At 44.1% G+C, this 17636-nt stretch overlaps 1 protein-coding gene across 7 annotated transcripts in view; it reads right to left on the reverse strand.

Annotated features, from left to right (window-relative positions):
- The window catches only part of MEGF11 (multiple EGF like domains 11), a 267348-nt gene that overhangs the window by 73204 nt on the left and 176508 nt on the right, over positions 1-17636 (reverse strand). For all 7 annotated transcript variants that reach the window (XR_010347592.1, XM_064388956.1, XM_064388959.1 and 4 more), the window contains 3 exons: positions 17354-17474; positions 12231-12367; positions 6903-7115 (listed from right to left, as the gene is read on the reverse strand). Coding sequence is in view for 6 of the 7 variants with exons in the window: in XM_064388956.1 (XP_064245026.1) it covers positions 6903-7115; positions 12231-12367; positions 17354-17474 (471 nt within the window). In the remaining variant the exon portion in view is untranslated. The remainder of the gene's footprint in view (positions 1-6902; positions 7116-12230; positions 12368-17353; positions 17475-17636) is intronic.

The following is a 17636-nucleotide window of genomic DNA, read 5'->3' on the forward strand; positions in this document are numbered from 1 at the left end:
TTTCTATTCTATTCTATTCTATTCTATTCTATTCTATTCTATTCTATTCTATTCTATTCTATTCTATTCTATTCTATTCTATTCTATTCTCATCCCATCCCATCCCATCCCATCCCATCCCATCCCATCCCATCCCATCCCATCCCATCCCATCCCATCCCATCCCATCCCATCCCATCCCATCCCACTGTCATTTGTGTTTTAAAAGTCAGTGCCACCTCAGCAGAACTTTCCAGCAGGCACAGCTAGAAAGGAAAGTGCTTTGGAAGGGAAATCTCTCCTTGGAAGAAGAGTTTGGCAGGGAGTATTCAGCCATAGTGACCAGAACTGATCAGCACCTGGAGCCTTGGGATTTACTCGGGACAGGAGTTAACAGGAGCCCTGGGACTAAGTCACAGCTGTGCAGGGAAATAAGTTTCTTTTTGCTGCATAATGAACAACATGAATCCTCTGGCTTTCATTTCTGTTCAGTCAGTTCCACACTGTTGTGAGAGCACATGGAGAGAAAGGAGGAAGGAGAATCGAGCCCCAAAGAGCAGACCATGCCCAGTCCCTCTGCATCCCGAGGTGGAACACGCACCCCTCTGTTCCTCCTGCATGAAACTGTTCATCTTTACTGGCATTTTTCCTCCCCGAGGTTTCCTACGGGCACCACCTTCCCACAGCAGGAGGCTGGGGCTGGGAGGGGAGGAGAAGGAAGGCTGGGGATGGGTTAACTCCTGGTTTGGAGGGATGGAGGTTCCTGGGGATGTTGTCTGAGGCCAGCTAGGTGTGTGAGGCTTCACCTGAGAGCTCAGCACGCTCTGTGGCTTCTGCACCTCAGCACTGCACAGTAATGGCACTGTTCAGTCCTCAGTGAGAGAAATGAGAAAAAATATTGCCAGAAATCCTGTTTTCTATACTCTCAGAACAAGAAGAATAGAGTTCTACAAGGTGGGATCTCTCTCTGGGCCTGTCTCCTGTTTTTTTGCATCCCAGAAACAATTATTTTTTTCCTTTATGATTATTTATTGTTACAGTTTATGACTGAATGGGTTTCTTTACACCTATAAAATTAATATTGCATATGTTAATTTTCAAGGTAACCTCATAAAATGTAATTTCCAACTATGTTTCAGGCAATTTCTGTTAGAAGAGGTTGGTCATATAATGTTGCAACTAAAAAGGATCAAATTTTCTAAGTGTCAAATGTTTCATCATAAATAGTGTTTTACTGACTAATTAAAACAATCCATCAGCATAACAAACTACCATCCATGACAAAGCAGTCCCTGAAATTATGGTTTTCACAAAGCACCTCTTAACATTCAGATGAAAATAACAAAAGCTCATGTTTCCCCCTGTGTCTATTAATCATTACCAAATAGGAGCAGAAAGCTCAACATTAAAAAGGATTTTGAAATGAATTTTGTGTTGCTCTCTTTCCACTACTACTACTACTACATGTATCATGTGCTTCCATGAAAACTGCACCTGGTGGGTAAATTAAATATTTCAAAGGTAATATAAGACCAGGGCAGTTTGAATCAGACCATGACAATTCAGCAGAAAATTCTACACTCACTCAGAATTTTTACTCCGAGGTTGGTTCCCTCATCAGCATGGGGAGCTTTTTGCATGGGATACAAGCTATGTATTAAGGGCTAAAACTCATCCTGATGTGCACTAAAACAAGAATCAAGCAGGCTTTCCAGAAGAATCTACTGGAGACAGGGAACTTGGACTCCAAAATAAAGGCCAGTAGAAGTTTGAGGGCATATTCTGACCCACCAAAACTTTACCACATTTAATGGGACTGTGAGCCAGAAAAATCCGATGCAGATGTTTGGGTCCCTCCATCCACATCATCGTCCCATTGAAAGAAGGATAATTTTGCTATCAGCTTGAGCAGATCAGGGTTTTGTTTTTCTCCTAACTCCAAAGCACTTGTTTGACAATGCAGGTGCCTGATGCAGTGTTAACTTCAGGAGGGCTGAGATTGAGATGCTTTCCCAAACTGCACAAGGCAGCTGTTCTCTTCCCAATCCTGCCAGGGAATCTTGGCCACCTGACTCTTCTACCTTCATTTCCCCATTTCTAAAATGATGCCTTTCTCCCTTTGGAAACCCTTTCAAGATCTGCAGCTGATATCACTAAATTGTAAAAAGTTTTTCTATTAATTATTTTTTCTCTCTGGTTTGTACGAACTATTCCCCTAATTAAAGTGAGCAGAGTTACATATTAAATATATTTCAGCTCATGATGCAGGAATAGTGTATGTGTGTGTTTGTTAGGAAGGTTTCTCTTCTGCTGGCATTTTGTACAGCCATATTCTGGTCGAATTATGAACCTAGATATAGAACAGAGCCAGGAAATTCATCTATCATCCATCCAAACATCCATGTATCCAGACTGCCCAGTGAATTAAATGCTATTTGGACTGAAGCTGAAATGTTTGAGGCAGAAAAAAACTTGAATAGGAAATAAAGCTAGGAATTTTTATAAATATCTTTATAATCCCTCCCCTCCTGTTTTGAGTGCACTTTCCCAGGCCATGTGTCCATGTAACATTTTGCCAGCAGGGTCACAGTGCATGTGAGGCATTTCTCCAGCCTCCAAAAAACTGAAATTAATGAACAATTCCTCTGCAGAAGGATGGGTGAGAGAATGGGAGGGTTCCAAAAGGATCCCAAAGGCAAACCCACCAACATCTGTTTTCCAACCCTTGCTGGGAGCAGCGAGGGAACCTCACTCTTCAAAGAGCTTGGCAGTGTTATCCTTCGTAGTTTGCATTGAATCTTAACAACTTTTATTTCTTCAACTCTCCCGCATTGCAGGAAGAAGCAGAGTAGAAACCAGGAGTGAACGCAGGCAGCCAAGTGTTCCTGTGGCTCCAGGCCAAGCAGAGGTGGATCAGAGCTGTCCATAAACACATCAGGGCTGACAAGGAAAGGGTTCCAGGGCTCCTGCTGCACTTTGAAAGCTACTGTGCAAGCCCTGGATTTTGAGCCACATTTAAAGCAATAAAAGATTTATTAAAAAAATTTTTATTAGCTGAACTGAAAAGCATAAGGGCATTTTTGACCTTTAAATTTTTAAGCATCTAATTTTGAGGAAATCTGAGGAAACCAGGTAAATTTCTCAAGGCAAGTTGGAAGTGTTTTAGACATCACAGTCTGTTCCAAATTCTGAATTTGTTCTCCACACATCTTTCAGCCAAAGCAACACCTTCCCAGTGAATTTTCTGATTTTTTGTTTATACGGTAGCACCAGTCCTCTCACTTTCATTATCAGCAGCCTAATCCTTATTTTACAGTATTTTCTGGTTTATGGTGTCCACACTACATCCAGTCTCCCGTACTAAAATGCTTCTTGCTTTAAAGCAGTGGCCACAGTGAGGCTGCAGGGCTGCTCCTTCAGTCCAGCACATCTTCAGAGCCAGCCTTGTCCAGCACATTGTTGACTCAGATCAAGGCAGAGCTCCCTGGAAGCTCCGTGGGGTTTGGTCCTCCCCAGCTTGCTGGTGCTGAGGCAGTAACTGGAGCCTCTGGAGTTCTGCCCATTCCATTTACCTGTGTCCCAGTGGCTTCCTTCCTTCTCACATCTCTGACCTGGCAAAGGCATTACCAAGGGCACATGGCTCCCCAGGCTGGCTCCACACAGTGCTCAGGAAGGGTGGGTGCCCAGGACTACTCCAGCTGTTCATTTCCCTCCCTGCCTGACAGAAGAACAAGCCAGGATTTTTCCCTTCCAGCTATTGTAGGCTGTCTCAACATGGACTTTTTGCAGAGGGGAGTTTTTTCCAGGTGTATCCTTTCCTGTGGAAGGACAGTCCAAGTCACCACCACATTCTAAATCACCTAATTGTGGGGTTGCTCAAAGTCCTGTACAAAGTGCCTTTCAGTGTGCTTTGATGCAGAAATTATTGGATGGTGTCCTTCAGTCATTACCATGCTGGAGGTTAGACTAGATGATCACTCTCATCTCTTCAGACATTAAAATAGATAGATCTATGAAAATGGAAAAGCTGATTGTGTATTTCCTACTGTTCCTTCTCAGCTACTCCTCAAAGCCCTCAGAACTCTCCATTCCAGTCAACTCTCCAATAACCAGATGAAATGAGACAAATCCAGGGACAGGAGTTTCCTTCACCTTCTACAGGTGTTTAATAACTACCCTCCACACTTGGGGATCACAAAGAAAAACCAAGAGCTTAAACTGCTCCTGGGGAAAATAGATGGCTGTGGGTAAATGAGTCACTTTGGAAGAGCCCAGTTTCAATACGAACAAACACTCAGGGAGGAATGGGAAGAGGCAGGTGGGAAGGGAAGTGCACTGTATGGGACTGGTTAAACAATCAGCACAAAGATTTGCTCCGAATTTGGAGTGCCTTTGGAAAAGGTCATTTTCCACCAGCTCTGACGCTCCTTGGCTCAGCAATTGACAGCACTCTGCAGAGCTGGTAGAAAAGTGGAGAGCTGAAATCCCATGGATGAATGAAAGAACATTTACTGACCTACAGCTTGCTGGTATCTCTTTGTTCCATAACAGCAGTGATAAGATGTAGGAAAAAGGGAGATTTTATCACCAGAGAGACCAGACTCATTTATTAAGGAACCAGAGATTCCATCTCAGCAGAGGATGCTGCAAGGGACGCTGACGGAGCAGTGTTGGGAGGGAAGGAATGAAATGTTCCCATCAGGCAGCAAGCAGGCACAGGCAGAGTGTGTAGGAATGACCACATGCCCAGAAAAGAGCTGGGAGAGGATTCAATCCTCCCCCTTTCTGGGCTCTCTCAAACCTTTCTGAGACCTCTTATTTTCTCACAGCTGGAAGGAGAGAGTCTGTTCTTTCAGGAAAGATCCTCTGGCAAACTCACAGAGCACCTCCCAGGTAGTTCTGAGTAACACAGGGTGAATTCTTTCACCCTCCAACCCACAGTCTTACCCCACCTAGAAGCCTTAATGAATTGAGCACGTAGCTGAGAAACTGCAGCCAAACTCAGCCTTGCCTGTGGCCTGCAGTGCTTCCTCTCTATTTCTACCTTTATGGAAACAAACATGTTTCTGCAGGCTCAGGAGGGGTGAAGACACAAGTGTCAGCTGCTGACCATGAGCATATTCTCACCCTCCTGTACACCTGAAGACCAGTTCACACCAAGGAGCAATTCAGCTTGGATTTACCACAGGTGCTGCAGTGATGTGACATGTAGGAATTTATTCCTCTGCAGTAATTCCTGAGGCATCCCCCATCCTCAGTACAACACGGCACTAACCTTTTGTGTACAATGTGCAGTTCTTGCCTCAGGGATGGCATTTTTGCAGTGATTTCATGATACACAACATAATCAGAAGCGATGGGAGCCTCTTGTACAGAGCTCCCTGGGAGCCTCAAACCCTTTGGATCCTGGCTGTCAAACCCAATTGTGCTGGAGCTCTCTTGCTGCACAGGATTGTATCACCACAATTACAAGTTTTTAAATAATCCATTGTGAGCTCTGACTTTCAGTTAAGCAAAGCCTCGCCACTCACAGCTGAATTTACAAGGAAAATCACCTGTTTATTTCCAGGACTGAGACAAATAGGGTCTATCTCAAGTGCACAGACAGATTTGCCTGAAGTGTTTGTGTGTGTGTGTCTGTGTGTGCACACAAATGAGGTGCCATTTCTTGCATACATAATTGAATGTGTTTATATTTTAGCAGCAGCAAGATGGCAAGGTGGGTCTGCCAGCATCAGCAGGACAGTCAGGTCCCCACCTGTCTGGTTCCAAATTGAAGAATGTCTATCAAGGGCATTTTTGCCTGGGCATCAATTATCTCCACCTCCCCCTGAAGCCGACACAACCCTAAATTGGCTCTGCCTGCTGAACAGGAATGGGCAGGGAAAGGAGGGGATCCAGTGGGAGCTGAGGGGCTCAGCACTGTGCAGGTGAGGAAATGTGGCTCCAGAACATCAGACAGCTCAGCCCAGGGGGTTTGGCTGTCCAGGCTCCCTTTATTGCAAGACAGGGAGTGAGGAACCTCTGAACAGCAATTTCAGCAGTCAGTAAACAAGGCAAGGAGCTATTCTACTTAAGGTAACAAAGAGGATAATAGGGAAAAGTCTTAAATTCTTCCTTCTTTTCAAGATTTGGAAAACTTATTCAAGCTTACAATGGAAAAGCAAATTCAAAGTGCTCGAGTCTGTTTGTGGCTCTGTCTCAGAGTAAAGAGAACCTCAAGAATCAGATCTTTAAAAAAGCAAAAAAGGGAATAAAACATCAAACTCTGACCTTTTAAGTGAGGCTTATTCCATTGTAGGCATAATTCCCTGATATTTATCTTCCTGAATATTTTCCTCATATACAAAGAGAATGAAGAGCAAAAACAGGCTCACGTGAGGAGTCTATTTTGACAATGTCAACCATATTACAGTTCCACAGACTGACTCAGGGATATTGATTTCAGTCTATTTATACACCAGCCCCAAGTGTTTCCAACAAGGTAATTTGCCATGAGACATCAGCTGAAGCAAATTAGGTTTCATGTTGAAAGTCCCCTTGCTGTCTATAGATCTAACAAGCAAACCCATGTCATAAAAAAGAGGGAAAGTGATGGATTTGAGTAAATTCAGTGGGTTATTATCCACACATATTAGCATCATCTGGTGGTTCTTATGAGGTTTTACAGGATAAAGCTGTATGCCAGGCTGTTTCAGGTGTTACCAGAACTGTAAATAGACACATGCTTAGGATCTGGCTGGACTAAGGATTACGGTTCCAAATCTGAGGTAATTTAAATCAAAATGTTGCAAACCAGAGAAACTCTCTGTGTTTGTCCTTAAAACTACAGAGAAAAGGACAGTAGGTGTAGTTAGCTGGATTTTTTCCCAATGTTTTTATTGTCCCAGTCCCTGCACTAGAATATTACATGATACACATACCTGAGGGTGTTGGTAACATTGCAGGGGCATCTCTTGTTGCACTTGAGGCCATAGAACCCTTCAGGACACATTCTTTCCTGGCAGTGGATGCCTTTGAAGCCAGGGTCACAGATGCAGGCGCCGTTGACGTGGTAGCACTTGGCCCCGTTCTGGCAGGCGCAGGTCTGCGCGCACTGGAAGCCGTAGGTGCCGATGGGACACTCCTCCTGGCACCTGCCATGGCATGGGACATGGGACCATTACAGCCACAACCTCTGCAGGACATTGCTTTTACACAGGAACCTCTTGGTTAATGAATCAAGTACCAACCAGAGCAATCCCTGCTCGTTTGTTGAAGTAACACTGAACGGTATCACGGGAGTGATGGGATGTCCTGGGCATGCAGATTGCTGCTGAGAGAAACTGCATTCATCCATGCCCAATTATAGCCTGCTCAATTTGCAATAGCTCATATTACCTTCATTCACAAAATGCATTCTTCTTTCCTGGACCTTGACAATTGTGTTCACCAATTGTAAGGAACTGATAGGCAATAAAATATTTATTATAAAACCCCTCACCTGTTTTACTTCTCTTTATCACAGGAGGACTGTGCACCTCCCTTGAAAGCACATGGCCCTCTCAGTGATGAGGACGGTTAAAAGGGAAAGTGTCTTTAACAATATTGAGCAAAATGTTCTCCACCAACATTTTAGTTTACTTGCCCTCTTTGTTGACATTGCATGAGTTTTATACCAACAAGGAGACAAGAAACCCCTTTGTGTTTTGTGTGTGTTGTGAGTAACTAAAAGCTTAAATTTGCTTTTCTTCTTCTACTCCAGGGTAGCTCAGTAGTAGAAAATCTCCATAAAAATTACTTTCATGCTCCTTAATGGAGAATCTTCTTAAAAATTGCCAACATTTTAAATATTTGATGCACATAAAATTGGAACCTACAAACACTTTACACAGATTGTTTTAAATTGCACCTTCCATGCACTGTTAAAAATATCTCCTTACTTGGATACATTCTGAGATCTGCCAAAAAGTCTGTTTCCTTGTCCTACACAACCAATTTAAGAGTTCAGATTATTTCCTACTTGGAAAAGCTCAGCTAAGGTCCTGAAGAAAGCAACTGATTGTGTGCTTGACATAATTCAGTGGTTTCAGAATTCTGCAATGAGTCAGTACCACAGTTTACATGATCCACCGTGAAATACAGATAGGCCTTTTCAGTTAATAAAAACAGAAAAAGAAGCCCAGAAAAGCCCAATTCCCTTATCACATGGATGCCAGGCATTGGAAATTGCCTATCAGCATTAATTTAAGCCTGAGCATTGATTAAAGTGTATACTGTAAACTCAGTGGATGGAGGCAATTGTTAAATGTCTTTCTGCAGGTCATTTCACAGCTGGCAGGTGAGAGTTAATATAATGATCAGTAATAAAAGATTAATGTGTGATGCAAGCCAGGCAAAACTGCAATGAACACAGGCAGTATATAAGAAGGGCATTACTTTTGCAGCTTCAGATTATCACGTTTTACTAAAAATAAATGAACACAGCAAAGGGCCTGGCTGGTTGATTTAATTCCAGCAGGCACCGACACAGCTGCTGGTTGCAAATCCGAGTTGAGGAGTTCATGTGAGACCCAAAGTGAGAGGAGCTTGGGACAAAGAGGGAAAGAGTCTGGAGAGGCACCAGAGAGAGAGAGAGCCCTGCTGCTCTCAGGGGGTTCAGCTGCAAAGGAAAGAGCCAGCAAAGAATGGGAACAGTGGGGCTGAAACACTCGCAGCAAATGAAATGCAAGGAGGAACAATGAAGCTCCTCATGTCCCCACTGCTGCACAGACCCCGAGTGAGCAGGAGAGCTCTGAGCTCCACGGGGTGAATTCTTAGTCAATAGTGCACTGTATCATTCTATATTTATAGAAGATGAAGCATTACCTAGCAGGGAGAAAAGCATCTGGAAATGAAATATTGACGACCTAATCCATTTACATAATTAGCCTTTTTCTACTAACAATTTAACCAACTTATTTATTTGGAGATCAAGCAGCTACCGCTAATGAATTTTATACAAAGAATACTAATAATGACTCCTCTGGAACATGAGAATAATCACAGCAGGAATTAGCTTTCTACTTAAACATCTTTCCTTTGCAACATATCAATCTAATGTGTCCATAGCACCATTAACAACCAGATACATTGTTCAATTAAATTACAAAATGAGCTGCTAAGCCCTAGTTATGTTTCTTGTTTAATTTACATTGCTTTCTGCCTATCTGGGGAGCTTCGTATTATAATATCCACTGAACTTTAATATGTACCATAATTATTTGGGTTGGGATAGGATAATATGGCTGTCACCTGTAGAATTAATGGAAGCAATTTCACAAAATATTAAACAGAAGACAGCATGCTTAACAGATGAACTTAGTACATGCTCCTACACTTTTCCCCACAATTTTGTTATTTTAAGGAACACTGCTGCAAAGTTTTTTAGATTGCCCTCTTTGTTTTGAAACAGTGATCACGTTTATGTAGCACAGACAAATATGAAAAGCCATCCAAAATGCACTAACCTGGAGATAAGAGATACGTGTACAAACACAACAACAGGAGAGTAAATCTGCCCATACAGTTCTAATAAATGTGAGATTTATTCTGTTAAGATTCAATCTTTCGATTTAAGGGTAATATGGAAAACAAAGCAAAACCAGCATGTTCACTTTTCCTGTGAGCCACTCAATTCTGAAACACTCCATTCTCAGTTTCTAACTGTGCCTCTGCTATTATTCCTTTCCAGTTTGTAAAACACACATTTCCATGACAGATCCAGTCATTTCAGTGAACACAAAGCATCCTGCAGTTATTAACAGTGCTGCCAATTTCCTAGAGATTTAGTGCAGTGCCACTCTTGGAAAACAGGTAGGGAACAAAAGTGTGGCAATTACACTCACACAGACCTTTATGACCATTTCATCTCCACAGATATTTATCTAACTGTGTGTTATTATCTTCTGCACATGATGATGAACTGTAGCATTATATAGTAGTTATTGACAATTTTAAGATGATAGTAGGTAAAATGTATTTATGTCTTTATTGCTGTTATTCACAGCATCTGTCATTATTAAGATTTTTTTCAATGCCTTGTAAAACGTTAAAGCAGGCAGTGTTTTGTTGTGCAGCAGATTCTCCTGCTCTCCTTTTTGCTGTGACAGTGCAACAGCTGCAGGAGATGCAGAGGGTAAAACAGACTCTGAGCTAAGCTGGAGCTGCCTGGTCTGTCCCATTGTCCCTGTGTGCGAACACAAAACCAAGAAAAGCCACTCAGACTCTTTAAAGACCTCGTCCCTCACTGAAATCAGTGGGTCCCCAGGCAGGTGAGGCAGCTGTGAACCAACCAGTACAACCAGTACCAACCAGGGCTGCCCAGCCCAAGCGAGCTGCAGAACTGCAGCTGGTTACAACAGACCTGAGGTTTCCCCTCCTTTATGGAAGGGGGATTAAAGGCTACAGATGAGCATGTTCTAACTTTCCAGGAACCCGTTGGAAAGGTGGGAATTTCTAGGCTAATCCAGTTTTACCCTGCTGCAGCAGAGCTTTCCTAACTGCCTGTTTACCTTTCCAATCTTGTTCTCATTCATCCTTTCACACACCTGCATTTCTGCTCTCCTGCCTCTCTTCTCAGTGTCTTTTACTTCCCTGCTCTGGGATGGGGAAGGTAAGCCATTCCCAAGGGTTTTGCTTGGATGCAGGTCCAGAATGTTACCTTCCCTCACTTCTTTTCTACTTCTCCCAAATGATTCTGCCTTATTTTTTTACTGTCTCCTTTCCCAAGTTACATCTTTCTTTGCAGTCTGAGTCTCTCTCACTTCTGTTCAAGTACAGACCTCCTGAGTCCACACTCCCTTTGCTCAAGGAAAACCCCTGGGAGCTCCTGCCATGCCTTCCCTGAGTTGCCCTCTCCAAGGGCAATCAGCAGTCAAATCCTCTTCCCATCTCCTTTCCTGATCCCCAACGGGATGCAGGCTGCTGGCTGGGAGCTCCCAACAGCTCCAACACTTGATTGGATGGATCCATCTACAGCCAGGAATCCATCAGGGTGGGCAACAACCAAATGAGGAGAGCAAGAGAGGCTCTGTCAGCCTCCCCCAGCACTGGGAGCAGCTCAGGATTCAAGTGTGTCCCCACTATAAAGGCCCAGGCTGCACAGCTGCCTCCTGCAGTGGGAAAGTCTCCACAAAGAGAGAAAGAGAAACAGGAATTATGTGGCACCACATTTCTGGAAACAGTCTCCAGATGGAGAAGGGGGAAGAGAGGCACACTGATGTCTTCTCCTCTAAATTTCTTGGAAATAATTAGTATTTCCTCTATATTCAACCCCATGCAAATCCTGACATAAACTCCAGAGCCCCCTCCAATTAGAACTGTCCATAAAATGGAAACAGGGAAGCTCCATGTGTAATGGGAAGGAGCAGCCTCCTGACCCTCCCAAGGGCTGAGGGCTGGATGTTTGTGCTCCAACGACCTGCTGATTATTCAGTGAGGGCAGAGATGAGAAATTCCAATGAGCTTTGTTGCATAAAAATATAACTGTAGCATATGTCAGTATAGAGCTAATAAAAAAGGGAATAGAGAGGAGAAAGTGCTTTAGCACAACATCCACTGGTGAGCTGTGCATCTCTGCAAACCCTGGTGCCACAGGGCCCATGCAAAGTGCTCCTGAGAGCTGCTTTAACTGCACTTCCCAACCTTTGTGAGCCAGGATTAGCTGCAGGCTAAGCCAGCACGTGCTGCAATCCCTCATTGACTTTGCTGTGTAGTCATTTTGCTGAATCCCTGACACCTTGGTAAAACAATATTATCATCTGCTCTGATCGATTCATGGGTGAAGGCTCTCGTTTATAAATTTTGAGGATTTATCACCTTTTGCTGGTGGCTGAGATGGATCAGTGCTACAGCAGCACAGAAGAATGAAGGAGACATTAAACTGCAGCATTGCTTACTCTTGAGGATATTAATTTGTATAAAGATAGTTCATTTACATATCTTGTAAACATGTAATGCTCTCTATTAAATTTATCACTGTAAATATCTAAATTAAATTTAATCCATTAAATTTTAAAAGTTATATTAAAAACCCCTGTAAATGGAGAGCATTGCCAATAAAAAGTAATAACATTGCCACATTTATATTGCTTGAAGTGCTTCAGAAGGATGAACCTAATTGGAGCAATAGAAACATAACACCATTTTTCAGGGAGGAAGATTGTCCTAGAAGGGACATAAATATTGACAGTCCATGGTTAAAATGAAAGGCTGTGGGGGTTGATTTTTACCTGTCTCCTATATAGCCAGCTGTACACAGGCATTTTCCTGTCACGGGGTCACAGTGCCCTCCGTTGTGGCATGGACAGTCCTGGCTGCAGTTAATTCCAAAGGTTCCAGGAGGACAAGGCTGTGCACACACCAGCCCCTGGTAAGGTTGTAGAAAGAGCAATATTTCAGTCAACATTCATAATGCAATAAATTTCTCTATGCAGCTTGGAATTTTATTGTCCTTCTTGCTAAAACTAGATGTAAGTGTAGCAGCAATATTTTATCTGCATAAGATGTGCTAAAGACAGTCTGAAAACTCTGCTACCACAGTAAATGCCTGCCTGGCCTGACTCCAGAAGGGATTTTTCTCACCACTGCACACTCATGGGTAATTCTCTTCCTTGGATCTCCCCCACAAACTGCAGCTGGTTTGCACTGCCCCCTGAACAGCCACACGAAGATGTGGGAGAAGTTGAAGGCAACCAGAGGAGTCTGCAAAGCTGCTTGGGTGCTCCTGGGGTTTTTGTGAAATGGGGAGTCTGAAAAGCTGTTGGCCACCTGCTGCACAGAGAAGGTTTGGGAAGGAAGGGATTGTTGGAAGGTTTGCACTGGGAGGCTGTAGCTGTGCTGGATTTGATGGTCTGTGATGATCTCTCCTGTTCAGCCAGTCTCATTCATCCAGCTCAACTGGAGGTTGGAGGCTCCTCTACTGCCTTTCACACCCTTCAGTCTGCTCCCTCTGCTCTCTCCAGCCACACATCTATCTCTCAAAGCAGCACAGAATGGATCTGCCAGAGCTTTGGGAAAGCCACAGGAATTTTGCAGTGGAATATCTACCTAATCCCTAAACAGTGACAGGATGCAGCATCCAGCACCCACCCAACTCCTTATCCCCAACCCTGAAGCCACATCTCAATCCTTGACCTGCCTCAATTCCACATCCTATTTTATCCCAGTCCTCTGCTTTCCTACCTCTTTATTCCAGTCTATTCCAAATCCCAGATGCAGCCTCCCTGTTAATCTTCTCCTCCACCCAGACCCAAATGCTCATCTCTGAGATGTTTCCTCCTTCCTGTCCCTGCTTAACCAGCCCTGGGAGTGAAGCAAAGCCAGGCTGTCCCTGCTGTGCCCCTGGCACTGCTCACAAGTAAAGCAGCTCCCAGGTAATCCCTGCTCCAGCTGCTCAGCCCCGGGGCAGGGAATGCTCCCCCTTGTGTGGGGTCATGTCTTTGGAGAAAGACACCTGCCAGACTCAGGTGGCTTCCCCCAGGTATCCCATAATGTCCCTGCCAAGTACCAAGGCCTTACAAGGATTTCCCCAGACTTTCTTAGAAGTTGTATGAATGTTTTTCTCCCTGTGAGCAAATATAAAGCCTGAGGCTGGCATCCAACTGAGGAACTTCAGCCAAAACAAGTCTGGCAGTGCTGGGATCTGAAGTTGTGGTCCTATAATGGAAAATGTTTGGCATCTGCAGCAAGTGGTGCTGCTGCCAGTGCCACCACAGTGCCCAGTGTGAGACAGAAACAGTGTCTGGCCACAGGATTATTTGGGTTTAATTTCCCTGTTTCCCTAACCAAGCCCTGGGGCCTCTGGGTTTTGAACAAATCATGTATGAGATACAAATTATTCAAAATATAAACCAGGAATATAATGGCTGCTTTCACTCCTCAGGGCTTGGGAAGTTTAGCTGTATCAACAGCCACAAAGTGAAGAGGCTGCTCTTCAATGTCACCATAAAACAGACACTTTGAGCCTTTCCCAAGCAGGGCTATGTGGCTCCTTGGCTGTAAAACAGACAGGTTGGCCTCAGTTCAAGAACTTTCAGATTACAGAGTTAAAAACTGGTGTCTCTGGACTTGAGTAATACACAACACTATATATCTGAAAACCTAAGTGTCCATTTATCTTGATAATAAATACTTTCTCCCTTCATGTCTCAAAAGGAACAGGATTTCTATCAACAAATGATGAGAAAGCAATACTCTGGGATGCATCCCCCTGGAGCCAAGAGAATCTTTAGCTGTACTTTTTGCATTAATATGTACTAAGGGAATTCAAAACATCCCTCTCTAGAGGATCAAATGTCAGACCAACATTTCCTGCTGCTTATACATCTAATCAGCAAAGTTCACCCCATCAGCACCTTTTTCAAGGCCCTGATCTCATCAGCTTCTGCTTTTGACATTGTTTGCTGTATTTTGTAGGACAGAAAAGATTTTTTTTTCCTCCTCCATTTTCTCAAACACCCCCACGTTTAAAATCTACAACAGAAAGAAAAATAGACAAAAATACAAATGATGCTTCACAATGGCCAGAATCAATAGGAGAGAAGTGATGAGCAGAATGTGCTGTATTGCCACAGCACCACGGTGCCTTGGGAAGGGGGTTTGGGGCCAAACAGGGGACATTGCCAGTGACAAACATTCTGTCACATCACAGGAAATATTACTGCTTTCCTGAGCACAGAGATCTAGTCCTTCAAAAGGGCTTCTGAGAAGCATTGTAAATGCTAAATTAACTTCTCTCCCCACTTCCTGAGAGCGCTTGGAGAATTTAATATTGCAAATGAGAAAGATGTATAGAATTAAACCTGTAAATTGTTAATGAGGCCCTAAAGCAGCCACCCACTAAACTCCACAGCCACCAAGGCACAGAAGTGGAAAAAGCCCAACATTGTGGATGCTGGAAGCCATGTTCTGTTGACTGTTCAACAATAGAGGCTGTTGGCCAACATCCTCCTGGTGAAGAACCCATGGGGCAGTAAAGTCCCACAGGACACCATCCAAAGAACTCCTGGTGCTGAGAGATTCAGCACTGGTGGGAGGAAAGAAATTACAAGTCATGAAAGAACCAGGCTTTGAAGATGGCAGATCCAAGGAAGAACCTCAGAACCCCAGAACTTCCTCCTTTTAAAGTCACTGCCTCCCCTTCTCCATCCCACCAAACCCCAAGGGAGCTGAGCTCCTGTTAATAAGCCAACCTAGGAAAGGATAAAAGTTGCAGCTCATCCAGCAGCAATAAAGTCCAAGTGGATTTGCACTTGTATAAATCTAGGGAGAATTCTCTCCTTCCAAAGTGATGGTATATTCAATATATATGTGCAGTCTCAAGCCTCAAAATCAGCAAGTAAAATTCCTGGTGTCACAGAAATCCGTGGTGTGAAATAAAATGAATGCTGTCTAGCAATCCCATCTCGCCTGCTCCTTTACAGCCCCCTCATGTCTCACTTCCCAAACCATTCCAACCACCAAGAGTTAAAAATATAGCGTGAAAAGACACTTGTTATCCCTCTCTGTACATTGAATTACCAGCTTTTCATTAAAACCCTGGAGAGACTCTTTATACTTAAAATCTCAACATTTACAAGCTGAGTGCTTTTACTTATAATTTCAGTTTCTTTCTGCAGAATACTTGATCTTTCTCTTCAATTTTCAGTTATGCTTGTTTCAAACATCAATTGTTAACTCTAGGGTTCCTCCAGGGACAGAGCAGCCAACAACACAGTTTTCAGAAAAGTCTCTCTGGGCTCCTAAAAATGCATAAAAGAACTCCAGGCTGTAAGGAATTGGACAGGACTGGGCCAGAATACAACCACAGCTGCTGTGCAGTGCTCTGGTTCTTTTTAGGGTCTGTGCTGCATCCTAAAAGACATCTAAAAATTCCTCTTCTATTCTGATATTCTTATTTGTTTTGTGATGTTTTAATTTTGAAAGAGAAAACTCCTGATAAAATACAAGTAAGGAAGAATACAGCAAAACACCCTAGATCCTGAGAAATCTTGGCATGCAGGAGGAGAGTTGAAAAAAGTAATATTTTTATGTGAATCACTTTATTGATTACTTCTTAGGAGGGAGTGCCAGAATGGACTGATAGGCCCTCAGAAATATGTGAATTACTTTCCTAATGCTCCAGCACTCAAGGAAAGAATCTTTTCTTTGCCACCACTGATTGCCAGGTGAGGGCAAGGGGCCATATTCATACTTCTGACAAGTTTTGCCTTTGTCATTTGAAATGGAATAACCTCATCACCACCCATGCCATGATGGGTGGTGTTAGAGAGATTCCAGCTCTCTAGTTAGAGATATTTTCCTCCAAAAATTAAGGACAGCAATGTTCTCCTACTGTTGCTGATGTACAGCAGCATCTCAGAGCTGGCACTTCTGAAGTCAAAGCAGTTGATGTATAAATGGAAAGGAACACAAACCTCTCTCAGCTTTTGTACGTTTGAACAGGGAGACGGTCCCCTTTAGAAGTCACAGTTGTGTGACTGCAGGGCTTTCCATGTAAAAATAAAAAGTTCACAGTACTTGCAAGCTTTAAAATCCAGTAACTTTGCCAAGAGACTAATTGTCAGATACAGGAAAAATGCCAGGAAGTTTAGTACAGCTAAATGGGATGAAGGCCTGTGAGACTTGGCATGCCCCAAGAGAGTTCATTATTACATTATTGATAAAGTTGAGGACTTTGAAAATGCTTGGCATTGCTTTCCTGACACAAAGGATTAAAGGTTAGGGCAGCTGTCTCTCTGCAGTGCAAGTCCTGACACAAGCAAATCTCTGGCAATCAATGGCAGTGGTGCCTGGGCAAGGACACGACACCGAGCTGTGCCCTGGGCTCAGCTCTGCTGCCTGCCTGAGCCTCGATTCCCCCTGGCTTCCCCCTCTCCCTGAAGGGGAACAGGGCACTTTGTGCCTCTGACAGTGCTGAGCTGGGCTTTGAGCTTTCTGTTCTGTGTGAGGGCACTAAGGCTGCAGGGAATACTCCAAGGAACTGGAACTCACAGATAACTCTCTTGTCTTGTGGCATGCTGTTGTTTTTACACTCTGTGAGGGCACGTACCAGTCAGAGAATCACAGAACCACAGAGGCTGGAAAAGCCCCCAAGATGATCAGGTCCAACCATTCCCCCCTGCACTGCCAAGCCCACCACTAACCCCTGTCCCCAGCTGCCACCCCCACACATTTCTGGAACACTTCCAGGGAAGGTGGCAGGTCCCAAAGTGGTGGTCTGTCTGTGCAGGCGCTGTGCACACCCAGCAAATGTGGCTCCAGTTTGGGAACAGTTAGAGCCTGGCTGGCACACATCAGCTGAGACAGTGAACAATGAACACCCAGGCCCTGAGCGAGGAGCAGCAGTACCCACCATCCATCCAGCAGGACAGGAGCACTCCCCAGTGATGTGGTGACAAACTCCCCCGTTCTGGCAGGGGCAGCGCAGCTCGCACTGCGCCCCGTGGCTGCCGGGGGGACACAGCTCCTCGCAGCTTTGGGGAGAGAGAACAGCAGGAAACACAGAGATCAGCTCACACAACTCACAGGGAACAGCAAATGAGGAAAGCACACAACACAGGTCATCATGGGAGCCATCATGCAAATGATGAAACCTCAGTAAGGCTCAGCTGGCACTGCCAATTAGCCGAGAATTC

The sequence above is a fragment of the Passer domesticus genome, chromosome 14 (genome assembly GCF_036417665.1).
Source record: "Passer domesticus isolate bPasDom1 chromosome 14, bPasDom1.hap1, whole genome shotgun sequence".
NCBI lineage: Eukaryota > Metazoa > Chordata > Aves > Passeriformes > Passeridae > Passer > Passer domesticus.